Genomic DNA, 19,600 nt, shown 5'->3' with positions numbered 1-19,600 from the left:
CCCAGTCGATGCCGGTTTGTGATGCTTGTTATTCTCTCTTTTTTATGTTTCGGCTAGATGTGGTGAACTGACACCCCACAGTATTGTAGAAGATTGGCTCGCATATTATATACAGGGCACAATGTACTCGAGCTTCTTGATTGTTTCTTTTTGTATGGAAATGCCGGTCCGCAGCTTGTCCTAATGTCTGCCATTTGCGGCAGCCGACTTAGTAGATCTGTCCAAAGTGTTAGTAGACGGCTAATAGATGAAGAGATGGGACAATTGGGATTGTTCAGACCTTTTTCTTCTCGTCGATGCTTAGCTTTCCGGCACCGGCATTGACGACTAGAAGAAGTCCGCCGACGATGGACAATGTTTGGAAGTACTGTGATAGTAATGTTAGCTCGGACTAATTCCCAAGACGGGATCTGGTGGCCGTACCTCGTATTTCAAGAAATCTCGGTTAGGGTGGCTGCTCGAGTACTATTGTGGACATTTAAGAATCAGCTGGAATGTTCAAAAGTAGTAGAGCAAAGACAAACATACGGTCCAGTAGTGATTGATACAGATGTTGAAGATGCTGAGCAGGAGAACGAGAAACATAGCGCTGAGCTTGGTTTTGAATCCGACAACGACCATAACGCAAGCGACAAGTCCAACAGCCGAGATAAAGAGACGACCGAGAGTCCAGCCGCCGGAGACGACGAAGCCGAGGAAGAGGAAGATGAGGAGGACGCGGCCGGCGAGGAGGAAGTACATTTGCTTGTCCTTCTGGTCCATGTTTGGCAGGCCGGCGAAGGTCATACGGCGCTGCGAGAAGGTGTCTGAGAGAACGAGCAAGAGGCCGCCGATGACGGAGAGATTACGGAGGAAGAACTTGAGCTCGAAGATCAGGCCGTAGCCGACTGCCTGGGAGACGACGACGCCGACGAGCGCGCCGACGGCGTAGATTGTGTACTTGCGGGTGATGACGCAGAAGGATCCGGCGAGCATGGCGACGATGTTGCAGAAGAGGAAGATGATGACGATGAAGCGAGGGATATGGCGGTACGAGTAGAGATAGAAGACCTGGTCGGACCACTGAGACATGATCCGGAACGCGTCTTCGATGAAGGTCGCGACGATGAGGAAGCGGCCGATGGCAGGCACGTATGGTTTGACGGGGCCCGAGACTGAGTCGAGGAGCTCCTCTATGCGCGTAGTCTGGCGACGGAGGGTCTCGAGCGGAGACGGATCAGCGGTGGAAGCCATCGGGGGAGCTCTCGAGGAGATGGAGATTGGCATGGAGTGGAACTGGCGAGAGGCAGTTCCGCGTATCGACATTTTGGAGATGATATCTGTGTGAACAAGGGAATAAACAGAAGAATATAGAACAACCACCAGTTCTGATTGAATATCAGCCGACAAACTCGTGAAGTTGATATCGACGCGGTGCAGGCTGCGGGGAGACGCGCCGGCCGACGACCAAAAACAAGCGGCGTGGCCAAAACGCGAGCCGCACCACCAGCCACATGCACATGCACCTGGTCACCAGCCCCTTTCTGTGCGCCACATTAGGGCTATGTGCTTAGGGTTATGCGCTTTCTTAAGTGTGACTGCTTCTTCCTCTTTGGGATGAGCCGCGCGCCCTGGGACAACCACGAAGAATCTCTACTTTCTGCTACGCCGACGCCAGATTCTCACCGCCCTCAGCAAACCCCACGGAATTACCAAACGATCAAACCATCGCTTGGGAGACGGATTAATCGAATCTATTCATTGTATTTCTTTCTACTCTAATTCAAAATGAGCAAGATCACCGTCGCCGGAGTCCGCGGAACTGTCCAGGAGCTCTTGGATTACTCTGAGAACACCAAGAAGCGTAACTTCTTGGAGACTGTCGAGCTCCAGGTCGGCTTGAAGAACTACGATACCCAGAGGTGAGATCTTACTCTTTGTCTACAGGTTTATGTGCAATATAGAATACTAACATCTGTTCAGAGACAAGCGTTTCTCGGGTACCGTCAAGCTTCCTGCCGTCCCCCGTCCCAACATGACCATCTGCGTCTTTGGTGATGCCCACGACGTCGACCGTGCTAAGCACATTGGTGTCGACGCCATGTCTGTTGAGGATCTTAAGAAGCTCAACAAGAACAAGAAGCTCATCAAGAAGCTCGCCAAGAAGTACAACGCCTTCATCGCCTCCGAGGTTCTCATCAAGCAGGTCCCCCGTCTTCTCGGACCCCAGCTCTCCAAGGCCGGAAAGTTCCCTACCCCCGTCTCGCACTCCGATGACTTGTACGGAAAGATCACCGAGGTCCGCTCGACCATCAAGTTCCAGCTCAAGAAGGTTCTCTGCTTGGCTGTCGCTGTCGGAAACGTTGGCATGGAGGAGGATCAGCTCGTGACTAACATCATGATTGCTTCCAACTTCTTGGTCTCTTTGTTGAAGAAGAACTGGCAGAACGTCGGTTCGCTCACCATCAAGAGCACCATGGGTCCCAGCTACCGTATTTACTAAACAATTCATTTATACTCCTTAGTGTTTTGTACATTGTTATTGGTTAATAAAAGTTACGGTCTGTTCTCATAATCATGTAGACTCTTAAACTACAAGAAAACTATTGCTGCAGTGCAATCAAATACTATATTGATCCAAACACAAGACTACAATAAATCTCTCCAGTATGTATCAATAACCTATACAAATAGATTCAGAAAATATCTCTCGACATTAAAAAGTGAGCGAATTCGAAGAATATATATAAAAAAAGAGTAGGATCAATCCTCTTCATAATCCCCTAGCATACAAAAAGAGTACAGAGTATTGTTTAGACATGTAGTGCTATCTGTCCAGCCATCATCTATCTTTGCTTCGTCCTTGTTCTTGTTCTTTTGCCTGTGGTGTCCTTCTTTTTTTTCTTTTTGTTTGATTTCTCTTGTTCTGATAGCAACTCTAGTCGATCTTGATCGACTGATAAATCTGCCGCACAAAGAAATAACTCGAGACAAAGCCGATAGTGCCCATGAGCACAAAGACCAGGAACGAGAGCAGCAAGCTGTAGCCAAGATAGAGCACGTTGCTGACCACGCCGCCCAGCGACAGCTTCGAGATCCAGTACATGACCGCGTGCAGGAGCACAAAGATCGCGCTCGCGCCCGCGGTGAAGAAACTGCGCCATTGCCAGTGGTAGTTCTCGGAGCACAGCAAAAAGTACGTGATCAGGATCGTGACGGTCGAGCACGTGAGGATCATCACCACATAGCACACAAACAAAAAGCCAAACATGTAGTACACCTTGTGGAACCAGATCGAGTTCATGATGAAGTACAGCTCGACAAAGATCGCGCCGAACGGCAGGATTCCTGCCAAAAGCATACTTGGCACCCAGCGCAGGTACACCGGCTGATCCGGGATCTGGCGCGGGATCTGGTTCGTCCGCACGGGCGGGTCGAGCGCGGGCGCCTTGAAGCCAAAGTACGAGCCCGCGGCCGACAGCGGGACAGAGATCACGAACCAGATCACGACGAGGGCGATCATAGTGCCGACAGGAACAGCGCCGGAGGACTGCACGCCAATGAGGAAGAAGTTGAGGAAGATGAAGATGGTGAAGACGATTCCGGGAACAACGAGCGGGGTGGCAATCACATTCAGCTTCCAGGCTTCTCCGCCAAAGGTCTTGTAGGCACGCGAGGAGACGTAGCCGCCAAAGAAGCCAAACAAGGTGTAGAGCACGATGACGACGGTGGCGAGCGCGCCACGGCTGGAAGGAGAGAGGAAGCCGAGCAAGGCAAAGACGATGGTGGTGCCGGTCATGACGAAGAGCTGGGCACCGGAGCCGATCAAGACGGAGAGGGCGAGCGGGTACTCGGGGGTGCGGAAGACGTCGCCGTGGACGAGTTTCCAGCCCGAGTCTTCCTGGACGTCTTCGTCGAGGTCGAGCTGGTTGTAGCGCGCAATGTCCTTGTGGAGGGTGCGCAGGAGGATCATGCCGACCATGCCGGTGAGGAAGATGACGACGATCGACGAGTTGATGAGCGAGAACCAGTGGATGCGCGGATCGTAGACGTGCAGGTACTTATCCCAACGGGTGGCCCAAGGGGTGGCGGAGGGAGTCCAGAAGACCGAGTAGGTGAAGGTGACTTTGGTGTCGATGTCGCGGTTGAGCATCAGCTTGTCCCCGACGTTGCAGTTCTGGACCACACCGGCGTCGTCGATAGTCGTCCGGCGCGACGAGGGCTGGACGACGACGCCGACGACGCGGAACTTGCCCGCCCGGGTTTCGTGGTACTCGACAAAGATGTCGTAGTGGTTGGAGAGGTAGGGGTTCTTGTCCTCCGAGTCGTCGATGGTGCCGAGCTCGAAGCCGACGGAGTAGAACTTGGAGTGCGTGCCCTCGTCGTACTTGACGCGGGCGGCGGGCAGGCCGTCGATCAGCCAGTTGAGCTGGTAGTCCTGACGAATGCGGCGGTTGACGAATTTGGCGGCGCGGGGTTCAAAGTTCTGGGTGCAGAGGGTCTTGCAGGTGTCGTTTTTGAGCATGCGCAGGTCGAAGGGAGAGTTGAAAATGCGGTCACCGAAGAGGATGGCGCCGAGGGACTCTGCTTGCTTCTTGGGGCCTGGATCGGGGGGTGGTAGTGGTTAGCGGAGAGAGATGGGGGAGGAGGGAGGGGAGAGAGCAAGGCAAAGAAGGCGACTTACCGCCATGAGGCCGGCAGAAGTGGAATGCGGGATGGTAGTAGTCATATGAAAGAACGCTCTGCAATTGAGGCGATTCGGAGTCGATTGTGGGGGTGAGGGAGTTGACGAGGAGGGGGACGGGGTCGTTCTCCTCGTAGTCGGTTGGAGCGACGCCGGGGAGGTAGAAGGCGCGGACGGGGGCGACGAGGAGGAGGAGGAGGGTGAGGACGGGCACAAACGGCCGCGAGAGGAGCAGCATTGGGATGTTTGTAGAATAATCAGAGATCAAGAAGAAGAAGAAGAAGGTGGTGAAGAGGAGCTGACGACGGCGGTGAGGAAGGGACCAAAGAGCTGCGACGCTGCGGCAGACACGTCGGTGCGTCCATGCCTCAACCCAAACCCTCGCTCTGCTGCAGAGTACGCAAGTTTAAGGAAATATGCATCGTATTAGGACTATAATTACAGGATATCGACATATATAAACAGACAAACACCAAAAGCTCAAAGTAGCGTGTATAGACCAAACAATAACTCATTTTATAAACGGAATCAAAACTTTTCGGTACTTGGGGTATTCTGCGCCAAACTCTTTCTTGTACATCTCGTGCTTCCTCGCCGCCTTCCGCCACATCTGCATGGCAGACGCAACTAAAAACAGCAGCGACGCGAAGCTGCGCGTGATGAGCGTGATCATCGTCCACGCCAGCAGTTCAAAGAAATAGTTTGGGCACGACACCCAGTCAAAGCCGTAGCCCTTTGGGAACCTGCGCGCCATCGAGGATGCAAAATGGGACGCGGACGAGAGCGAGCGCAGGCCGAGCAGACGCGCGTTTGCCGTGCGCGCGCGCCGGGCAATCATGCTTCGCGCGGTCGCGGCCTGACGCGGGAAGCGCAGACGCATGTTTGCGATGATGAGATGGGTTTCGAAATTCGACAGTTCGGCAAAGATCCAGACCGCGGAGAGAAAGTAGAGGCTGGTCTCTTCCGACTCTGCGGTGGATGACATGAGCGAGACCGAAGACGAGCACGCGGCGAGGTTGCTGGCGGCGTGGTCGATGGCCGAGGTCGAGTACTGCACGGGCAGACAGGTGGGATAGTAAATGTAGTACGCCATGAAAACTCCAGACAAGACCCAGTAATGCAAGATGTAGACATAAATGGAGTAGAACGAGACCGTGATGCGATAAAATACATGGACAAAGAGCGTTTCGAATACGCGTTTGGCAAAATGAAGGGTGATGAGCGTGAAGGCGAGAAACTGCGAGGCCGAGTGCTGAAATTTCGTGCCGTAAAAGAGCGTCTGGCAGTAGAAGAACAAGAGATGGATGACGACCGGGCCCGAGTATGCTGTCATGAGTAACGTGCGCCGACTGATCTGCGGCCCGAGATCTTTGACGACGACGCGGGTGCCGTCGTGCATGTCGTAGGCGTTCAGTGGGGAATTTGGCACCAGCGCGGTCTTGGACGATGCCAGAAAGAGACGGAGACGCGAGGGAGCGAGATGCGTCGAGGACTGGATCGCTTTGACGAGATCATCGACCGACGATTCCTCGCGATCAACCTCGACTGCCTGAGGGAGATTCGCAATGTGCGATTTCTGGTCTGCCGGCTGGCGAAGAAGAAGAAGGACCATCGCGACGGAGTAGAGTAGAGCAGACAGACAAAGCAGAGCAGAGCAGACAGAAACAGACCTGATCCGGTACTGCTGTCTTCACTTTCTCTTTACTTTCTCTTCCAAACCTGTCTGTCTGTGAGCTCTTTCAACTTGCTGCGATACTCAAAGAACCAGAGCTGATTGTTGTTCGCGACGAGGTGAAGAAGGCGCTGGGAGCAAAAACCGAATGAAATGAAAAAAAGCCGGTGGCGTCGAAGTTTGTTACCCGGCGCGAGGACAATGCACGACGCGCTGATAAATCACAGTGCGTGTTGAGAGTAACGGTGATGACGAAGACGTGCTGTGATGCGAGCACGCGTGTCTGCTATCTTCTATCGGCTCACGCCAATCACCTGCGCTCTGTCTGCTCTGCTCTGCTCTCATCCGATGGGTGTATTCTGCACGATATATCTTCATAAAATACTAATGTAGAGCTCCTGGGCTTGTAGTAGCAGAGACAGATACAATGTCTCTGCTACTCTTTCTACAGCAACATGCTCGTATTAAAGCACTGTCCATCTCAGACAGGTCGATAAGAGACCAGACCACCTCGACCGTCCCCGAGCGCTACCTTCCTTGCACGGGCTCAAGATAAACATATTCGTCTTTATTCATAACAACGACAAATGTGATTAGGATATGTTCTTACAAATAGCATAAAGTATAGAAATAATAAGAAATAACACCCAGGCAACCCAAAGACCTCCTCCACCCTCTACCCCATGAATAATAGAAAAACACAATAATAGACATCAAAAATCAAAACATCAACACCGGCTCATTCGTTACGTATATTCAAGCCTTGCCGTACAACAAACAGTCAAAACAAAACATCATAAAGCGTTATTAGTGTGCAAAAGAAAAGAGTATGCAATGCGAGCAAACAACCAGACTCGGAAAGAAATGAGAAATGTGACAACACGACGAAAACACCTGCTCTCTATGAGATGCCAGAGATCTCTATCGAGCTCTATGAGGTGGGCTCAACCGCATACGACGTATAAGTGGCGGACGGGTAGTAGGAGGTGCTGGAGTATCCGTAGTCGGAGTACGAGTAGTAGTACTCGCCGCTGACCATCTCCGTCACATTGACTCTGCGGGGGATATCGTGCGTCGCCCGGAAGGCCGAGTAGTCAGAGTATCCTCTGATCAGCGACAGCGAGAGCGTAACAACGATAATGGCAAACAGCGCACCGAGCGCGAGCGAAAACACCGGACGCTTGCGACGGTTGGTTGTAATGAGGGAGGCGGCCTTCTCGGTCATCGAGTAGGAGGCGTACTCCTCGCCAAAGACGGTGCCCACGACCGTCGGCGTGTTGTGGTACGGGATCTCGTCCGAGTCCTGGGTGTTTGCGCGCAGAGGCGACTGCTCAGAGATGGACTGGTAGGTGGTCATGTTGCTCTGCGGATGTGGTGAAGGGAGAGTATCAGAGACAGCGACGGTGAAGGAAGTGGAGCAGCGGGCTGGCGGACTCGCGGACTGGGTGGCGGTGCAGTGGCTCGTGAATGTGGCGGTGCGAACAGCCGGCCAGGCGGCGCGGGTCTCGGCCGGCTTTTAACCTCCTGCGCGCCGCAGACCACGTGCGCCCTCCACAGGCTGCCTCCGCTGCCCTGTTTTGTCCCTATCGCACGCATTCTTTGCAGCGAGTTTTGATGCCCGGGGGTGGTGTCTGCGGTGTTTATTGGCTGTTGTTGTCTGTCTGTTTTTAGTTTATTTGTTCATTTCTTATCTTAACGTAGAACGGAGTGGGTCGCTGATAAAGAACTAATATCAGTACAGACCCCTCATCAAAGTAATAATCTCCTACTCTGTAGAAAGTGTAAACAGTAAACAAACGCGTCTTCATATCAGACCTGCTCATCTCCCCATGCCTCTCCATGGCCTCCTCCACCGACGACGGCCATCTCGAGGCCGCTCTCAACGCAGATCCGTCATTCACCCGCCCTCTGCCCGACCTCGCGGTCTTTGACGGCGATCCCTCAAGACTCATCGACCAGCTATCCGACGACGACAGACGGATTCTGCAGCCTGTCCTGCAGAAACAAGTCGATAGCTCTCATGTCGTCAACTACTCTGTCTCTGGTATGCTCACCACCTCTGCCTTTGCTTATCTCTTGTTGCTCTCTAACATTCCAGACATCAACGTCCTGCGGTCAATCGTCCAAGTCGCGCTCAGAGCAACAGACACAGAAACCGTAGACTCAAACAGCTTCATCACAATCTTCAAAAGCTACGAAACAGTCCTTCGTCGCAAAAAAATCGACACTTCAAAAGAGACCTTCTTCTTCAAACTGGTCGTCAAGCTCTGCCGTGCGCCCGGATCTTCGTGGGCTGAGAAATTCAACAATTTACTTCTTGTACCTACCCCTACTCTCTCTGATCTCTCTCTGATCTCTGCTAACCTCCTCCAGGAAATAAGCTCCCATCTGATAGAAAACCGCAAACCCCAGCTCGAATCCCTCTACCGTGACTTTCTCCGCTCGTCAGTCCTCGTCCCCACCCTTCGCAAATGGCACTCGAAAGCAATCTACCTCCACAACCTCACCCGCGCGCTCAGACGCGTCGCCGTCAAATACGACCAGTCAATCCTGACCACGCACGCGTTTGAAATCTGGAGAACGAAATTGTACGAGTACGATGTACGCGAGAACGAGGTCATTGCTCTGAACAACGAGCGGATCGCGCGGTCGTATCTCGAAGACTGGAGAGAAAAATCCCTGCAGCTGGGATATGACCGCGAGAGCGCGGCCGACTTGTTTACGAAATACATCTGGTTCGGACGGATGAAAGCCGTGCGGTCTAAATCCGTTGAGCTCCAAGAACGTCTGGATGCAGTGCTTGCGGCGCAGCGGGAAGCGGTGGCTAGGAAATACTTTCGCGTCTGGTTCTTTGCGTTGCAGGATATAAACGCACGGGTCTCGTACGATACAGTACTGGCTGGCAAATGTCTGGACAAGTGGATATCCGAGCTCGAAGTCGCCGACAGCTTGAACGAGCGCGCAGATAAAATCATCGCTCTCCGCGATCGCCAAACGAGGCTTATAGTCTTGGACTACTGGCGGCAGTCCACAAAGCAAGTCACGAATCTCAACAGGATCGCAGATGCATTTCACCGACAATTGCTGATCCGCAAAACCTGGCTTGTCTGGACTCGCGAGACCATACTCGAGCTTTCCAGGCAAGAACTCGAGCAAACTAACAATCTTGCGCTGAAAAAACACACATTTAGCCACTGGAAGACATCAACCGATATGATTGTGTCTGCTGATATTCTCTACCAATCCTCCCTGGCCCATCGGTACCTCAAGCGCATGCGCGAACGTCTACGCGAACAACTTCTATCCGAAACCCGCGACAGACGACTCGAGCACCGCACACTCTACCACTGGGTGCTGAAAGAGAGATCAGTACTCCTCGGGCGCGTCAGTCGACGACGTGGTCTGAAGAACGCGTTCGCAGCCTGGCGACGCGCGACGGCAAAGCGCGTCGAGAGCGATAAGAGTGCGGTCGTTGCCGTGTATGAGACGGGAAATTATCGCGTTGTCGCGGAGGCGATGCGGACTTGGAAACTCAAGACTGCTGCTCTTTACGAGATGTATAATCAGGCCATGGTATGATTTCACATCTTCTTCAGTTTATTATACGCTTCTCCCTCTGACTTTATCATAGGACTTTGACGAACTGGTCATGTACCAGAAGTTTTTCGCCGCGCTGACCTCTAAATATCAGCGCATAACCCACCTCACCGAACAAGCCGAAGCCGTTCGCAAGACCACTCTGCTGAAAACACACTTTGCGAAATGGCAGACACAACTATCAATCAAACGCCAGAACCGCAGAGAGTCTTTACTCCAAGATCTCTTATCCGCCAAGCGCACGCGACGGAAGTCGGCCGCGCTGCGCAAATGGGTCGATCGCACTGTCGAGGTAGTCGAGCTTTCCATCCAGGCCGATGAGTTTTACGTCGCGTACGGATACGACAGTATAGCGCGACGATGCCTCCAGCAATGGAGCGACAGATACCTTGCCGTGAGTGAGATGTCGAGTCTCGCGGACGAGTTCTCCGACACGCGTCTGAAGCAGACATACCTCGCGAAATGGCACCAGCGCAAACTCGACCTTGACGACAGCATGCGGCGATCTGCGGCAGTGTACGATATCAACAGTCTTTTGCGGGCGCAAAACCTCCTTCGGCGGTGGAACATGCGCGCGATCCAGGTCGGCATTCTTAAAGCGCGCGCGGACGCGTTCCACGAGAGAGCGCGAAAGGCGCGCGCGAAAGGGTTGTTTGCGAATTGGGTGGATTTGACGCGGGAGATTATTTACGCCTCTGACGAGCAGCTCGGGCGGAAGTTGTCGGATAGTCCTCCGGACGAGACAAGTACGACGAGCTACGCAGACGAAGACTACGACAGCGATTTAGGAACAATCGTCGCCGGCTCGATCTCAACCACGACGACGGAGGATAGCGCGTCGACGTACACGCCGACCAAGCGTCGGTCCGGGACCAGGGTTTCTTTCTCAGGCCGGCTTGATGACGAGCTCAGGACGCCGAAGATGGAGCGCTGGGCGCGGTTGCGGAATAGTCCGATGTACGAAGGGCGGCGGAAGTTGTTTGCCACGCCGGTGGTGAGAAGGGGTGCTGAGAATGGGTTTGAGATGGGAAAGACTGTGTAGGTGGACTTATGAGTTATGATTATGATGGTGTATACTACTCTTTGTATTTTATTGGACCCGGCGTTTGGTGTTTTATATGTATTATAGACATGAAATATAGTAAGGACAAGAACGATAGCAAGCCAGCTGCTACATGTAATACCTTTCTAATCTATGTATTCTACTCTGCCTTCTCGCCAAACCGCTTGATCATCTCACTTTCCAGTTGCGGAAAGATGATATCTGAGGTTTCGCCTGCGACCTCAAACACGGCGTCTTTGTTTGCGTTTTCGTAGTATGTCACCAGTGGTTTTGTGAGCTTGTCAAACTCGACTAGTCTTTGCCTGAAGATTTCCTAAGCGGCTGTTAGTTTCGCTGGCAGTTATTGTGGGGAGATTAGAAGAACAAGCATACCGGATCATCATCTGGTCGTCGCGAAAGTGGCTCGCCAGTCACGTCGTCCTTGCCCTCCACTTTAGGCGGGTTATACGTCAGATTGTAGACCCTTCCCGAGGGTACGTGCACGAGTCGATTCGCGATCCGGTCGAGGATAATCTCATGCGGGACCTGCAGCTCAACTATAAAGTTGAGGTTCGCGGACGCAGGCGAGAGGATTTGGGAGTCTAGTAGGGATGCCTGGGGTTCTGTGCGGGGGAACCCGTCGAGAAGCCAGGATTGAGAGGGAGAGAGCCAAGAGCGGGAACGGAGCTCGGATTCGATGATCTTGACCATTACATCGTCCGGGAGGAGTTTTCCTTGCTTGATGATTGACGAGGCGAGGCTTCCTAGACGCGGATAGTAGTATTAGCATCGTCCGGTGATTTTAAGCAATTGTCAGAGGAGCATACCTATCTCGGTCTTGTCTTTGATATGCTGCCGTAGGAGATCTCCGGACGACATTCCAGAAATGCCAAACCGTTTGAGCAGACGAGAGGTCTGCGTACCTTTGCCGCAGCCGGGCGGTCCTAGTAGCAATACCCTCGCAGGCTTGAGTAGTCTCGACATCTTAACACGATGAATAAAGCGAACGAATGACAATTATCTCTAATCAGTTCTCTAAAACACAATTGCAGAACCAGCAATATACCACCCCTGCTCTCCAAAATTCTACCAAAAAAACCGGAGAGAGCAGGTCTCTGATGCAGATTATACGAGAGGAAGGCAGGTGCGGGGACGAAGAGCAACTTTGTTGTCGTCCCGAAGTCCGAGGCAGCGAAGCCACTTTAAAAGCAACTTTAAAATTGTCGTTTTTTTAGGCGAAAAGTGAAACTCCGCACTGACAAATGCGCTGGTTTTGATATGTTTGCTGGTTGCTGCTTTTATTTTTGATTGATATCAATAGACTAGTTTATTTGATATATTTGTGGTTTTTTGTTTTGAGGTTTGCTGGGTAGAAATGTAGAGATCGCAGGTGTTTACGATGTACTACCTGACTGCTCCGGGCTTGATCCATATTCGCTATCTCAAAGATACAATATGAGGTAGCTGTTGTCATCTATAGCTGATATAGACAAGCTATTCACCAGTAGGAATTCCTGAACCAATTTCTCTTTGTTTGGCTGTCAACATAAATCGAGAATTCAACATCTGTAGAAGCGCAACGGCTAAATAGTCGACATCGCGCCGTTTGATCAGGTTTACAGCAGCAATTCTCCCGTATTCTCCTCTACAAATAATACACAACTCATAAAAACCTATTTAGAACAGCTTACACAGTTCTATAGCCAATCAACACTCGTATCTGTCTTGGCAAATACCCTCCAGAAGACGCTATCAGGCGCTGATTAAAGACAAAGGGTCCAGCCAAAACTTAACTCGCTAAAAAAAAGTTCGCCGAGATCTTATCGTTATCCGCCTCCCCCCTCACTCTTTCCTCCTCTCCAGCTCCTCTACTCCCTGCCTATATCAAACAGCAAAAAATGGCAGTCGACCCCAAGATCCTCGTCAGAGTCTGCATCTCGCACTTCCTCTCGACCTGGAACTCGCGCGTGTTTGAGTACACCGCCGTGCTCCTCCTCGCATCGATCTTTCCCCAGACGCTCATGCCTCCTTCGATCTACGCTCTGGCTCGCGCGCTGTCGGCGATCTTGCTCGCGCCTGCGTTTGGGAGACAGGTTGATAAAGTGAACAGGCTTGTGGTCGTCAGACGGACTATTGGTGATCCTCCTAGTTCCTTCTTGGTTTGGAGATTGTAGCGTGCTGACCCTTTTACTTCACAGTCCTCCAGCGTCTCGCGGTATGCGTGTCCTGCGTGCTTCTAGCACTAATGATCCACTTCAACGTCGGCGCCCCCTCATCAAGTCTCGCAATCAAAGCCGGTTCGATTGCGATTCTCTCCCTGATTGCCTGCGTCGAGAAGCTGATGTCGATCATGAACACCGTCTCCGTCGAGCGCGACTGGGTGGTCGTCATCGCTGGCGCAAACAGCGCCGACCTGCGCTACACAAACTCCATCATGCGCCGGATCGACTTGTTTTGCAAGATGATTGGCCCGCTTGCGATCTCGTTCCTCATCGGCTTCACGTTAGTCGGGACTGCCTGGCTGCTGGTCGTGTTCAACTTCCTGTCGGTCTTTGTCGAGTACTTTTCGATCGCGAGAGTCTATCAGCTCGTGCCGGCTCTTGCTGTCCGCGCGAGAGCATCAGACGAGGCTGCTGACTCTGAAGCAGAGCAGACCGGCTTGCTTTCCACCTCTGACGAGGAGGACGTGGCTCCCGCTCCTGCTGCCAACCGCTCGCCTTTCCTAACCTACACGCGCCACCAGCTTTTCCTTCCTTCATTTGCGCTGTCGTGCTTGTACTGGAACGTTCTCTCTTTTGGCGGTCTCTTTGTGACCTACATGCTCGCAGTCGGCTACTCCCCAGCCGTGATTGGTATCCTCCGCACTGTCTCCGTCACGTTCGAGTTAGCAGCCACCTGGCTCGCTCCGATCGTCATGTCAAAGATCGGACCGATCCGAACAGGGCTCTGGTTCCTCAACTGGGAAACCATCTGCATCTTCGGCGCCGTCGTCGCAATCTACCACTCCGACGTCGTCTCCTCCCCTTCCTCCCCCGAGCCAGAAACCCTCGCGGCAGCCGTCACCAGCAAATTCTTCTTCTTCTTCACCTCAAAATCCACCTTCCTCGTCGTCTGCTCCGTCGTCCTCTCCCGCCTCGGCCTCTGGGGCTTCGACCTCAGCGCGCAGACGCTCATCCAAGAAGGCGTCGAGCCCGAGCTCCGCACCACGTTTTCCTCCGTCGAGTCCTCGTTCCAGAACGCGTTCGAGCTCATGTCGTTCGCGTCCACGATCGTGTTTAGCAAAGCCGAAACGTTCTGGATCCCGTCCGCGATGAGTTTTGCGGCAGTCGCGCTGGGCGCGGTGTGCATGGCGGCGTATACGTTGAAGATTAGGCGGCATTTGTTTCATGTGCCGAACGCGCAGACGTTTACGAGGATGTTTAAGAGTAGGGAGAGTGTAAGGGAAACTGTTATTCAGCAGGAGCTTGATGAGGATGTTTGAGTATGATGCAGTCATCGTAGTATGTGTAGGGTTTTACTTCAACCGTTACTCTAAATCATATCGATCTTACTCATGACACTTTCCAATGAGACATATGAAGTTAATGACTAAGAGACGGTGACCATTTCAATCATCGACTACTTGCTCTGCCTGTCCTACATACTTGCTGGCTTAAAAATCAGATCTGGGATGATAATATGAGGATTTATTTTTTTTTCTTTATTGGTTTTACAATACGAAAACACTACGCGCTCTTATACAACAAATACATACTGTATACAAGTCTGCTCTCTGATAAAGATATAAACATCACAAACGAAAAACACAAAAACATAAAAAAAAGAAAAAAACTATACTAAGATACAACAATTCTACAGAACAGCAGCACAGCAGTACAGAAGTACAGCAGCACAGCAGCACAGCAGCACAGCAGCACAGCAGCACAGCAGCACAGCAGCACAGCAGCACAGCAGCACAGCAGCACAGCAGCACAGCAGCACAGCAGCACAGCAGCACAGCAGCACAGCAGCACAGCAGCACAGCAGCACAGCAGCACAGATGCAGAAAAGCAGCTACAGAAAAACAGAAACAGTAAGAGCGCGGAAGTGACTGGTGCCAGGGCCGGGAAGAATGCATTACGCATACTCTTGAACAAGACTATGAAGTCCTGCCCAAGAGTTATGTGGGACTCTGCGACTCTCTCGAAATCGCCATACCCACTAAAACCCGGCTTCACCCAAAAGACAGTCGTAGACTGCCTCCGTATTGGTGGCTTGTCAACGTTGCGCTTGAACCGCTTGGTCGTGCGGACTCTCTTCGACTACCGTCGCCTCGGGGTTCCCGTGCGACGGCGCGACTTACCAGCGCATTTGTTCAGAGACGCGACAACGAAGACGTTTTAAATCCGATGAGCAACCTGGCTAGAGAAGAAGCTCACCAGATTGGTCGCCCTGACCAACCACGCCAACCCTGGCAGGCAGGATCGTGGCGCGTACGGGTCGACCACGCAGAGGGACCCGGCCGACAACGGTATTGCAGTTCCTTTGAGCGCACTCACCCGGTATCTGCGCATGCGGATCGTTTACCAGACCGCTTGGTTCGAGTTAGCTTCTCCCCTACCTTTCTCGCATGCGTGGCACGACGCCCACTATTGGGAAGTGGGCCGGCACGAGATACGCTCACACCTCTCGTGAAGAACTGCCACAGAAGGCTGATCCTACCTGGTGCGGTATAGGCTACCCTCAGAGAATGCTACCTGGGTATAGGCTACTCTCGAGAGAATGCAGCCTGAACCAATAGAAGTCACTTCGGAGAAAGCTACCTGGTGCGGTGTATGCTATTCCCATTACAAGAATGCCACCAACGAGGTATATGCCACTCTCTGAAATGCTTCTTGGAACGGTATAGGCTACTCTCCGGGAATGCTACCTCTGCGGTATAAGCTACCCTCTGAGAATGCTACCAGCACAGAATAGGCCGCTCACTGGGATCTCCACGAAGTACCACGCATGCGAAAGAGGAAGCGGATCAGAAAACTCTGATCCCACGCCCGATGTTTTTGCCGTCGAGAGAGAGAGCCGAAGGAAGACATATCGATCTATTGCTGGGAAATAGATCAGACTGATGGTAGTAAGAGAGGGGGGGATCAAAGATCCAAAAAAGTGGTGTGGGAAGGAAAAAGAAGGGAGGAGAGAGGCGGGAGCGCTACTTAAAAGTGCGGATTTCAGGGCGGGCGGGCGCGTGTCTGAAATTCTGGGGTCTCTTGATTTGGCTGAGAGTAATTCTTACTCTGTAGGGTTTCCATTCTACTACGGGTTAGAGACCAGCGTCCTAGTCAAACAGACTCAGACTCGCCACTTACATGAGTTTTTGAAGTTCAGAGGAAATGCAAAGCTTTGGTAATATTGAGAGACAGTTTTGAGATGGGACATGTACTAATAATGAAATAATGAGAAGAGCACATCGTTGTAAAGCCTAGCAAGTTGCAGCAGAGTTGTCTTTATCCGAGACTAACTTAAGTCTAGTCTTTCTTGGACTGCCTGACGATCTCCATCTTAGTTGCACGAACCGAGTTAATTTGACGATATATAAAGTCCCTCTCCTCCTGGGTTTCTGCGATTGCAAACTTCGCACGCAAACCCGCCCACTTCCGGTTAAGCTAATGAACTTTTAATCAGTAGAGAATCACCATGCTAGATAGATTCAGATAAGCAAGAACAAGGGAGGAATCGGCGGTTTATATATTTCTCCAGAGAATCGCACTATACCCGAGTCAAGCTCCTGCGACAGATAGTCGCACGTAGCACTCATGATGCAGAGTTTTCATAGTAGACAAATGTAATCCAAATATGTTTCAATTAATAGAACCGGATGTCTTAATCCAGCTCAGTTGTCCAGATTTACCTCCATATAAACAAGTATCAAGATCCAACAATCTTCAATATTCATGGGTTTATAATAAACCAGACGCTTGAAAAAGACATGATTGGTCTTATGGCCCAGTTGGTTAAGGCATCGTGCTAATAACGCGAGGATCTGCGGTTCGATCCCGCATAAGACCAACTCCAATCATTAACAATTTTTTTTATTTTTTATTTCTTATTTCTTACTATTGCTTTTTTACTGCACAGTTATCTACAAAAGCTCTAGTTTTTTTAAAGCATTATTTGACATCGTCCCTATTCTCAGATATATATATAAGAAACAAGACATCTTATAACGGCTGAGACGATGAGCGGCCCATGCGCTCCTCTGCGCGGCTTATCCGGCACGGTCCACTCAAAGAACTTAAACTCCGGCGGCCAACACGCGATTCTGTCGGATATTGGCGTGCTGGGATTTGTTCCTGGGAAGTTTTAATTGTGTTTAAACCCGTCAATTGCCCCGCTGTGTGCTTTTTTCTTGAAGAATACAGTGTGCTTTTTCTTGAAGAGTACAGGGTTGGAAGAGATTGAAGGACTGTGAATATAGAGATGTCTGAGCCGACGAAGATCAAAAGAGTTGCTGTCATTGGTGAGTTGTACTCGATTATTCTCTGTTATAGTCGGTTATTCGCCGAACACCAGCAGACCAGGACTAACAGCTTCACACAGGTGCCGGGGCAAGTGGACTAGCAGCAGCCAAGGCGTTGGTAGAAGAGCAAGCTTTTGACGAGATCAAGATATTCGAGCGGAATGCGGTGGCAGGCGGGTTGTGGAATTACAATGATTTCACTGATAAAGAGATAACGGTGCCGTCGTTGGACACGGAGGCGCAGTTCGCGCCGGCGAAGGATGGGGAGGGGAAGGTGGTTGGGTGGCCTACTGCTGCGTATGATAGTTTGGTGAGTATATCAGTTTTTGAATTGTTTTGCGAGAGGATTCGGCGTTAACGGTAAATTGAAGACCACGAACGTTCCGGGAGAAATTATGATGTATCTCAACCCAGCATTCAAAAGAGAAGGAACGCTATTTCTGTTTCGACAACATGTCGCGGATTTTCTACAGACCTTTGCTGATCAAGAGGGGATCCAGAGTCTGATCAGATACAACACGAATGTTGTGGATGTTCGGAAAGTCGATGGTGAATGGATAATCACCTACGTCGACGCTGGATCTTCAATTGAGCAGAAAGAGAAGTTTGATGCGGTAGTGGTGGCGTCAGGGTACTTTAATGTTCCGTTCATACCAAAAGTCAAGGGATTGGAAGAGTACAGCAAGAACTTCCCCGGTCGGGTGACGCATGCAAAGGCGTTTCGAAAGCCGGACGAGTACATCGGTAAGACGGTGTTGGTGGTCGGAAACGCGGCGAGCGGGACTGATATCGCGAATCAGCTTGTGCTGGTTACGGGGAAGCAGATATACAAGTCTGTTAGGAGCGAGTCGACTGCGCCGGGAGAGCCGGACAGCCGGATTGCTGAGATTGGCGAGGTTGTGGAGTATAAGCCTGATGGGAGTATTGTGGTTGCGGACGGACAGGTGTTGACGGATATCGATGCGGTTATATATGCAACGTGAGTGGGTTGATTTCCGTGGATGCAAGATAGAATGTACTAATACTTTCTCTAGTGGATATCTGCGGACTCTGCCGTTTCTCTCAGAGATCAACAAGAGCGACCACCCTTTGATTACAGATGGCGCTTTTGTTCACAGTCTGTATTTACACTTTATCTACACCCAAGACCCGACTCTAGCACTACTTGGAACTCTACGGTTTGTTCTGCCGTTTCGAGTATCGCAAGCGCAAGCGTGCTATATAGCCCGCGTGTGGTCCGGTCGACTGGGGTTACCGCCCAAGGCGATCATGGAGCACTATGTCTGGAAGCGGTTCCAGGAGGTGGGTAACTCGTCGTCGTTCCACGACTGGATGTATCCACTAGACGCTGATTTCTGCGAATGGGTGTACGCGCTCTGCAAGCTGGTTGATCCGGAGGAAAAGAAAGGGTACTTCCCGCGGCGGTGGCCGGCTAGCGAGCGCACGATACGGAAGGGCGCAGGGAAGCTGAAGACGGCGTTTACAAAGTGTCTGGTGGACAAGGATAGACTGGCGGTTGATCTCGACGAGCTGCGCCGGGAGGGGTATTTTGAGGGGGAGCTGGAGGCGGACGAGGATGAGCCTGATTTTAGTAAGTTTGGGAAGGTAGTTGCTGGGCCGGAGGGGTATACGGAGGAGGAGGTTTTGGAGGCGGTGGCAGAGATGAGCAAGAGCGGGTAGATAGAAGATAGAATAGAAGTAGTCATAGCAGTCTTACTAGAAAGAGATCATCGTCCACCGGCGGCCGGTCGAGGCAGCGCGGTGGGAATTAGAGTTTACGAGTTACAGGATCTGATAACTTTGATTGTGAGCAGATTTGTGAACGGGCCGTGATTGGCTGCCGCGCAGGGAATAAAAGCTCAGAGAATTAGTCAGAATCAGCGGCAGAAACGGGCTTAAACAAAGAGAGGCAGAAAGCGGAGCAGAGGAAGATCAGATAAGTCCCAAAACGGCAACTCTTGTCGTGACTCGGATCTAGGCGCCTGATCTGACCTCCGGGTCCAGTTCGAGGCCCGCGAGCCCTTCTCCAGTTGCTTGAAGAGCTCTGAAGCAGCCGGAGAAGCTGCTTCTGAGCAGCTTTTTATTGCTGAAATACTCCGGACCTGTGCTGATCTGCTCCGGGATTAAATCATG

The 19,600-nt window shown here is 51.6% G+C and overlaps 9 protein-coding genes and 1 non-coding gene across 10 annotated transcripts; 5 read left to right on the top strand and 5 right to left on the bottom strand.

Annotated features, from left to right (window-relative positions):
* Positions 1–208: 208 nt before the first annotated feature.
* Positions 209–1,305, bottom strand: BZA70DRAFT_264458 (putative COPII-coated vesicle protein SurF4/Erv29; the record flags this gene model as incomplete). The annotated part of the gene is made up of 4 exons (XM_064910906.1): positions 209–217; positions 281–367; positions 424–465; positions 529–1,305. 4 exons carry the CDS (start codon positions 1,303–1,305, stop codon positions 209–211), a joined length of 915 nt encoding a protein of 304 aa, XP_064770093.1.
* Positions 1,306–1,740: 435 nt separating this feature from the next.
* Positions 1,741–2,704, top strand: BZA70DRAFT_1620 (ribosomal protein L1-like protein). Its single transcript, XM_064909792.1, has 2 exons — positions 1,741–1,901; positions 1,963–2,704. Exons 1-2 carry the CDS (start codon positions 1,768–1,770, stop codon positions 2,480–2,482), a joined length of 654 nt encoding a protein of 217 aa, XP_064770092.1. The 5' UTR covers positions 1,741–1,767; the 3' UTR covers positions 2,483–2,704.
* BZA70DRAFT_1615 (uncharacterized protein) lies at positions 2,705–5,018 on the bottom strand. The gene is made up of 2 exons (XM_064909788.1): positions 4,664–5,018; positions 2,705–4,581 (listed from the first exon to the last, which is right to left on the bottom strand). The coding sequence occupies exons 1-2, from the start codon at positions 4,899–4,901 to the stop codon at positions 2,918–2,920; spliced, it is 1,902 nt and encodes a 633-aa protein (XP_064770091.1). The 5' UTR covers positions 4,902–5,018; the 3' UTR covers positions 2,705–2,917.
* Positions 5,019–5,068: 50 nt separating this feature from the next.
* BZA70DRAFT_270301 (3-oxo-5-alpha-steroid 4-dehydrogenase-domain-containing protein) lies at positions 5,069–6,460 on the bottom strand. The gene has a single exon (XM_064911283.1). The coding sequence runs from the start codon at positions 6,273–6,275 to the stop codon at positions 5,175–5,177; it is 1,101 nt and encodes a 366-aa protein (XP_064770090.1). The 5' UTR covers positions 6,276–6,460; the 3' UTR covers positions 5,069–5,174.
* Positions 6,461–7,266: 806 nt separating this feature from the next.
* Positions 7,267–7,692, bottom strand: BZA70DRAFT_264454 (uncharacterized protein; the record flags this gene model as incomplete). The annotated part of the gene is made up of 1 exon (XM_064910905.1): positions 7,267–7,692. One exon carries the CDS (start codon positions 7,690–7,692, stop codon positions 7,267–7,269), a length of 426 nt encoding a protein of 141 aa, XP_064770089.1.
* Positions 7,693–8,142: 450 nt separating this feature from the next.
* On the top strand, positions 8,143–11,092 carry BZA70DRAFT_292453 (Sfi1 spindle body protein-domain-containing protein). Its single transcript, XM_064914380.1, has 4 exons — positions 8,143–8,379; positions 8,434–8,654; positions 8,709–9,908; positions 9,967–11,092. Exons 1-4 carry the CDS (start codon positions 8,175–8,177, stop codon positions 10,972–10,974), a joined length of 2,634 nt encoding a protein of 877 aa, XP_064770088.1. The 5' UTR covers positions 8,143–8,174; the 3' UTR covers positions 10,975–11,092.
* On the bottom strand, positions 11,093–12,132 carry BZA70DRAFT_252663 (adenylate kinase-domain-containing protein). Its single transcript, XM_064910726.1, has 3 exons — positions 11,802–12,132; positions 11,368–11,738; positions 11,093–11,308 (listed from the first exon to the last, which is right to left on the bottom strand). The coding sequence occupies exons 1-3, from the start codon at positions 11,956–11,958 to the stop codon at positions 11,135–11,137; spliced, it is 702 nt and encodes a 233-aa protein (XP_064770087.1). The 5' UTR covers positions 11,959–12,132; the 3' UTR covers positions 11,093–11,134.
* Positions 12,133–12,786: 654 nt separating this feature from the next.
* Positions 12,787–14,743, top strand: BZA70DRAFT_270296 (Ferroporti-1). Its single transcript, XM_064911282.1, has 2 exons — positions 12,787–13,110; positions 13,173–14,743. The coding sequence occupies exons 1-2, from the start codon at positions 12,873–12,875 to the stop codon at positions 14,453–14,455; spliced, it is 1,521 nt and encodes a 506-aa protein (XP_064770086.1). The 5' UTR covers positions 12,787–12,872; the 3' UTR covers positions 14,456–14,743.
* Positions 14,744–16,942: 2,199 nt separating this feature from the next.
* Positions 16,943–17,016, top strand: BZA70DRAFT_t25. Its single transcript has one exon. It is a non-coding gene; the product is annotated as a tRNA-Ile (tRNA).
* Positions 17,017–17,177: 161 nt separating this feature from the next.
* BZA70DRAFT_252658 (uncharacterized protein) lies at positions 17,178–19,178 on the top strand. The gene is made up of 4 exons (XM_064910725.1): positions 17,178–17,467; positions 17,548–17,777; positions 17,839–18,446; positions 18,502–19,178. Exons 1-4 carry the CDS (start codon positions 17,428–17,430, stop codon positions 19,145–19,147), a joined length of 1,524 nt encoding a protein of 507 aa, XP_064770085.1. The 5' UTR covers positions 17,178–17,427; the 3' UTR covers positions 19,148–19,178.
* Positions 19,179–19,600: the final 422 nt, after the last annotated feature.

The sequence above is a fragment of the Myxozyma melibiosi genome, assembly GCF_037950935.1.
Source record: "Myxozyma melibiosi strain Phaff 52-87 chromosome Unknown BZA70scaffold_1, whole genome shotgun sequence".
NCBI classification, from domain to species: Eukaryota; Fungi; Ascomycota; class Lipomycetes; order Lipomycetales; family Lipomycetaceae; genus Myxozyma; species Myxozyma melibiosi.
Note: the sequence above shows the minus strand (reverse complement) of the source record. Positions and strands in the feature narration are given on the sequence as shown.

Coding starts and splice junctions, on each gene's coding strand:
- BZA70DRAFT_1620 (XM_064909792.1), top strand. CDS start 1,768: ATGAGCAAGATCACCGTCGCCGGAGTCCGCGGAACTGTCCAGGAGCTC. Junction 1,902..1,962: donor AAGAACTACGATACCCAGAG/GTGAGATCTTAC, acceptor ACATCTGTTCAG/AGACAAGCGTTTCTCGGGTA.
- BZA70DRAFT_1615 (XM_064909788.1), bottom strand. CDS start 4,901: ATGCTGCTCCTCTCGCGGCCGTTTGTGCCCGTCCTCACCCTCCTCCTC. Junction 4,582..4,663: donor CTTCTGCCGGCCTCATGGCG/GTAAGTCGCCTT, acceptor CCCCCGATCCAG/GCCCCAAGAAGCAAGCAGAG.
- BZA70DRAFT_270301 (XM_064911283.1), bottom strand. CDS start 6,275: ATGGTCCTTCTTCTTCTTCGCCAGCCGGCAGACCAGAAATCGCACATT.
- BZA70DRAFT_292453 (XM_064914380.1), top strand. CDS start 8,175: ATGGCCTCCTCCACCGACGACGGCCATCTCGAGGCCGCTCTCAACGCA. Junction 8,380..8,433: donor CGTCAACTACTCTGTCTCTG/GTATGCTCACCA, acceptor CTAACATTCCAG/ACATCAACGTCCTGCGGTCA. Junction 8,655..8,708: donor AATTCAACAATTTACTTCTT/GTACCTACCCCT, acceptor AACCTCCTCCAG/GAAATAAGCTCCCATCTGAT.
- BZA70DRAFT_252663 (XM_064910726.1), bottom strand. CDS start 11,958: ATGTCGAGACTACTCAAGCCTGCGAGGGTATTGCTACTAGGACCGCCC. Junction 11,739..11,801: donor CAAAGACAAGACCGAGATAG/GTATGCTCCTCT, acceptor ATCCGCGTCTAG/GAAGCCTCGCCTCGTCAATC. Junction 11,309..11,367: donor GACGACCAGATGATGATCCG/GTATGCTTGTTC, acceptor ACAGCCGCTTAG/GAAATCTTCAGGCAAAGACT.
- BZA70DRAFT_270296 (XM_064911282.1), top strand. CDS start 12,873: ATGGCAGTCGACCCCAAGATCCTCGTCAGAGTCTGCATCTCGCACTTC. Junction 13,111..13,172: donor GGTCGTCAGACGGACTATTG/GTGATCCTCCTA, acceptor TTTACTTCACAG/TCCTCCAGCGTCTCGCGGTA.
- BZA70DRAFT_252658 (XM_064910725.1), top strand. CDS start 17,428: ATGTCTGAGCCGACGAAGATCAAAAGAGTTGCTGTCATTG. Junction 17,468..17,547: donor CAAAAGAGTTGCTGTCATTG/GTGAGTTGTACT, acceptor AGCTTCACACAG/GTGCCGGGGCAAGTGGACTA. Junction 17,778..17,838: donor CTGCTGCGTATGATAGTTTG/GTGAGTATATCA, acceptor GGTAAATTGAAG/ACCACGAACGTTCCGGGAGA.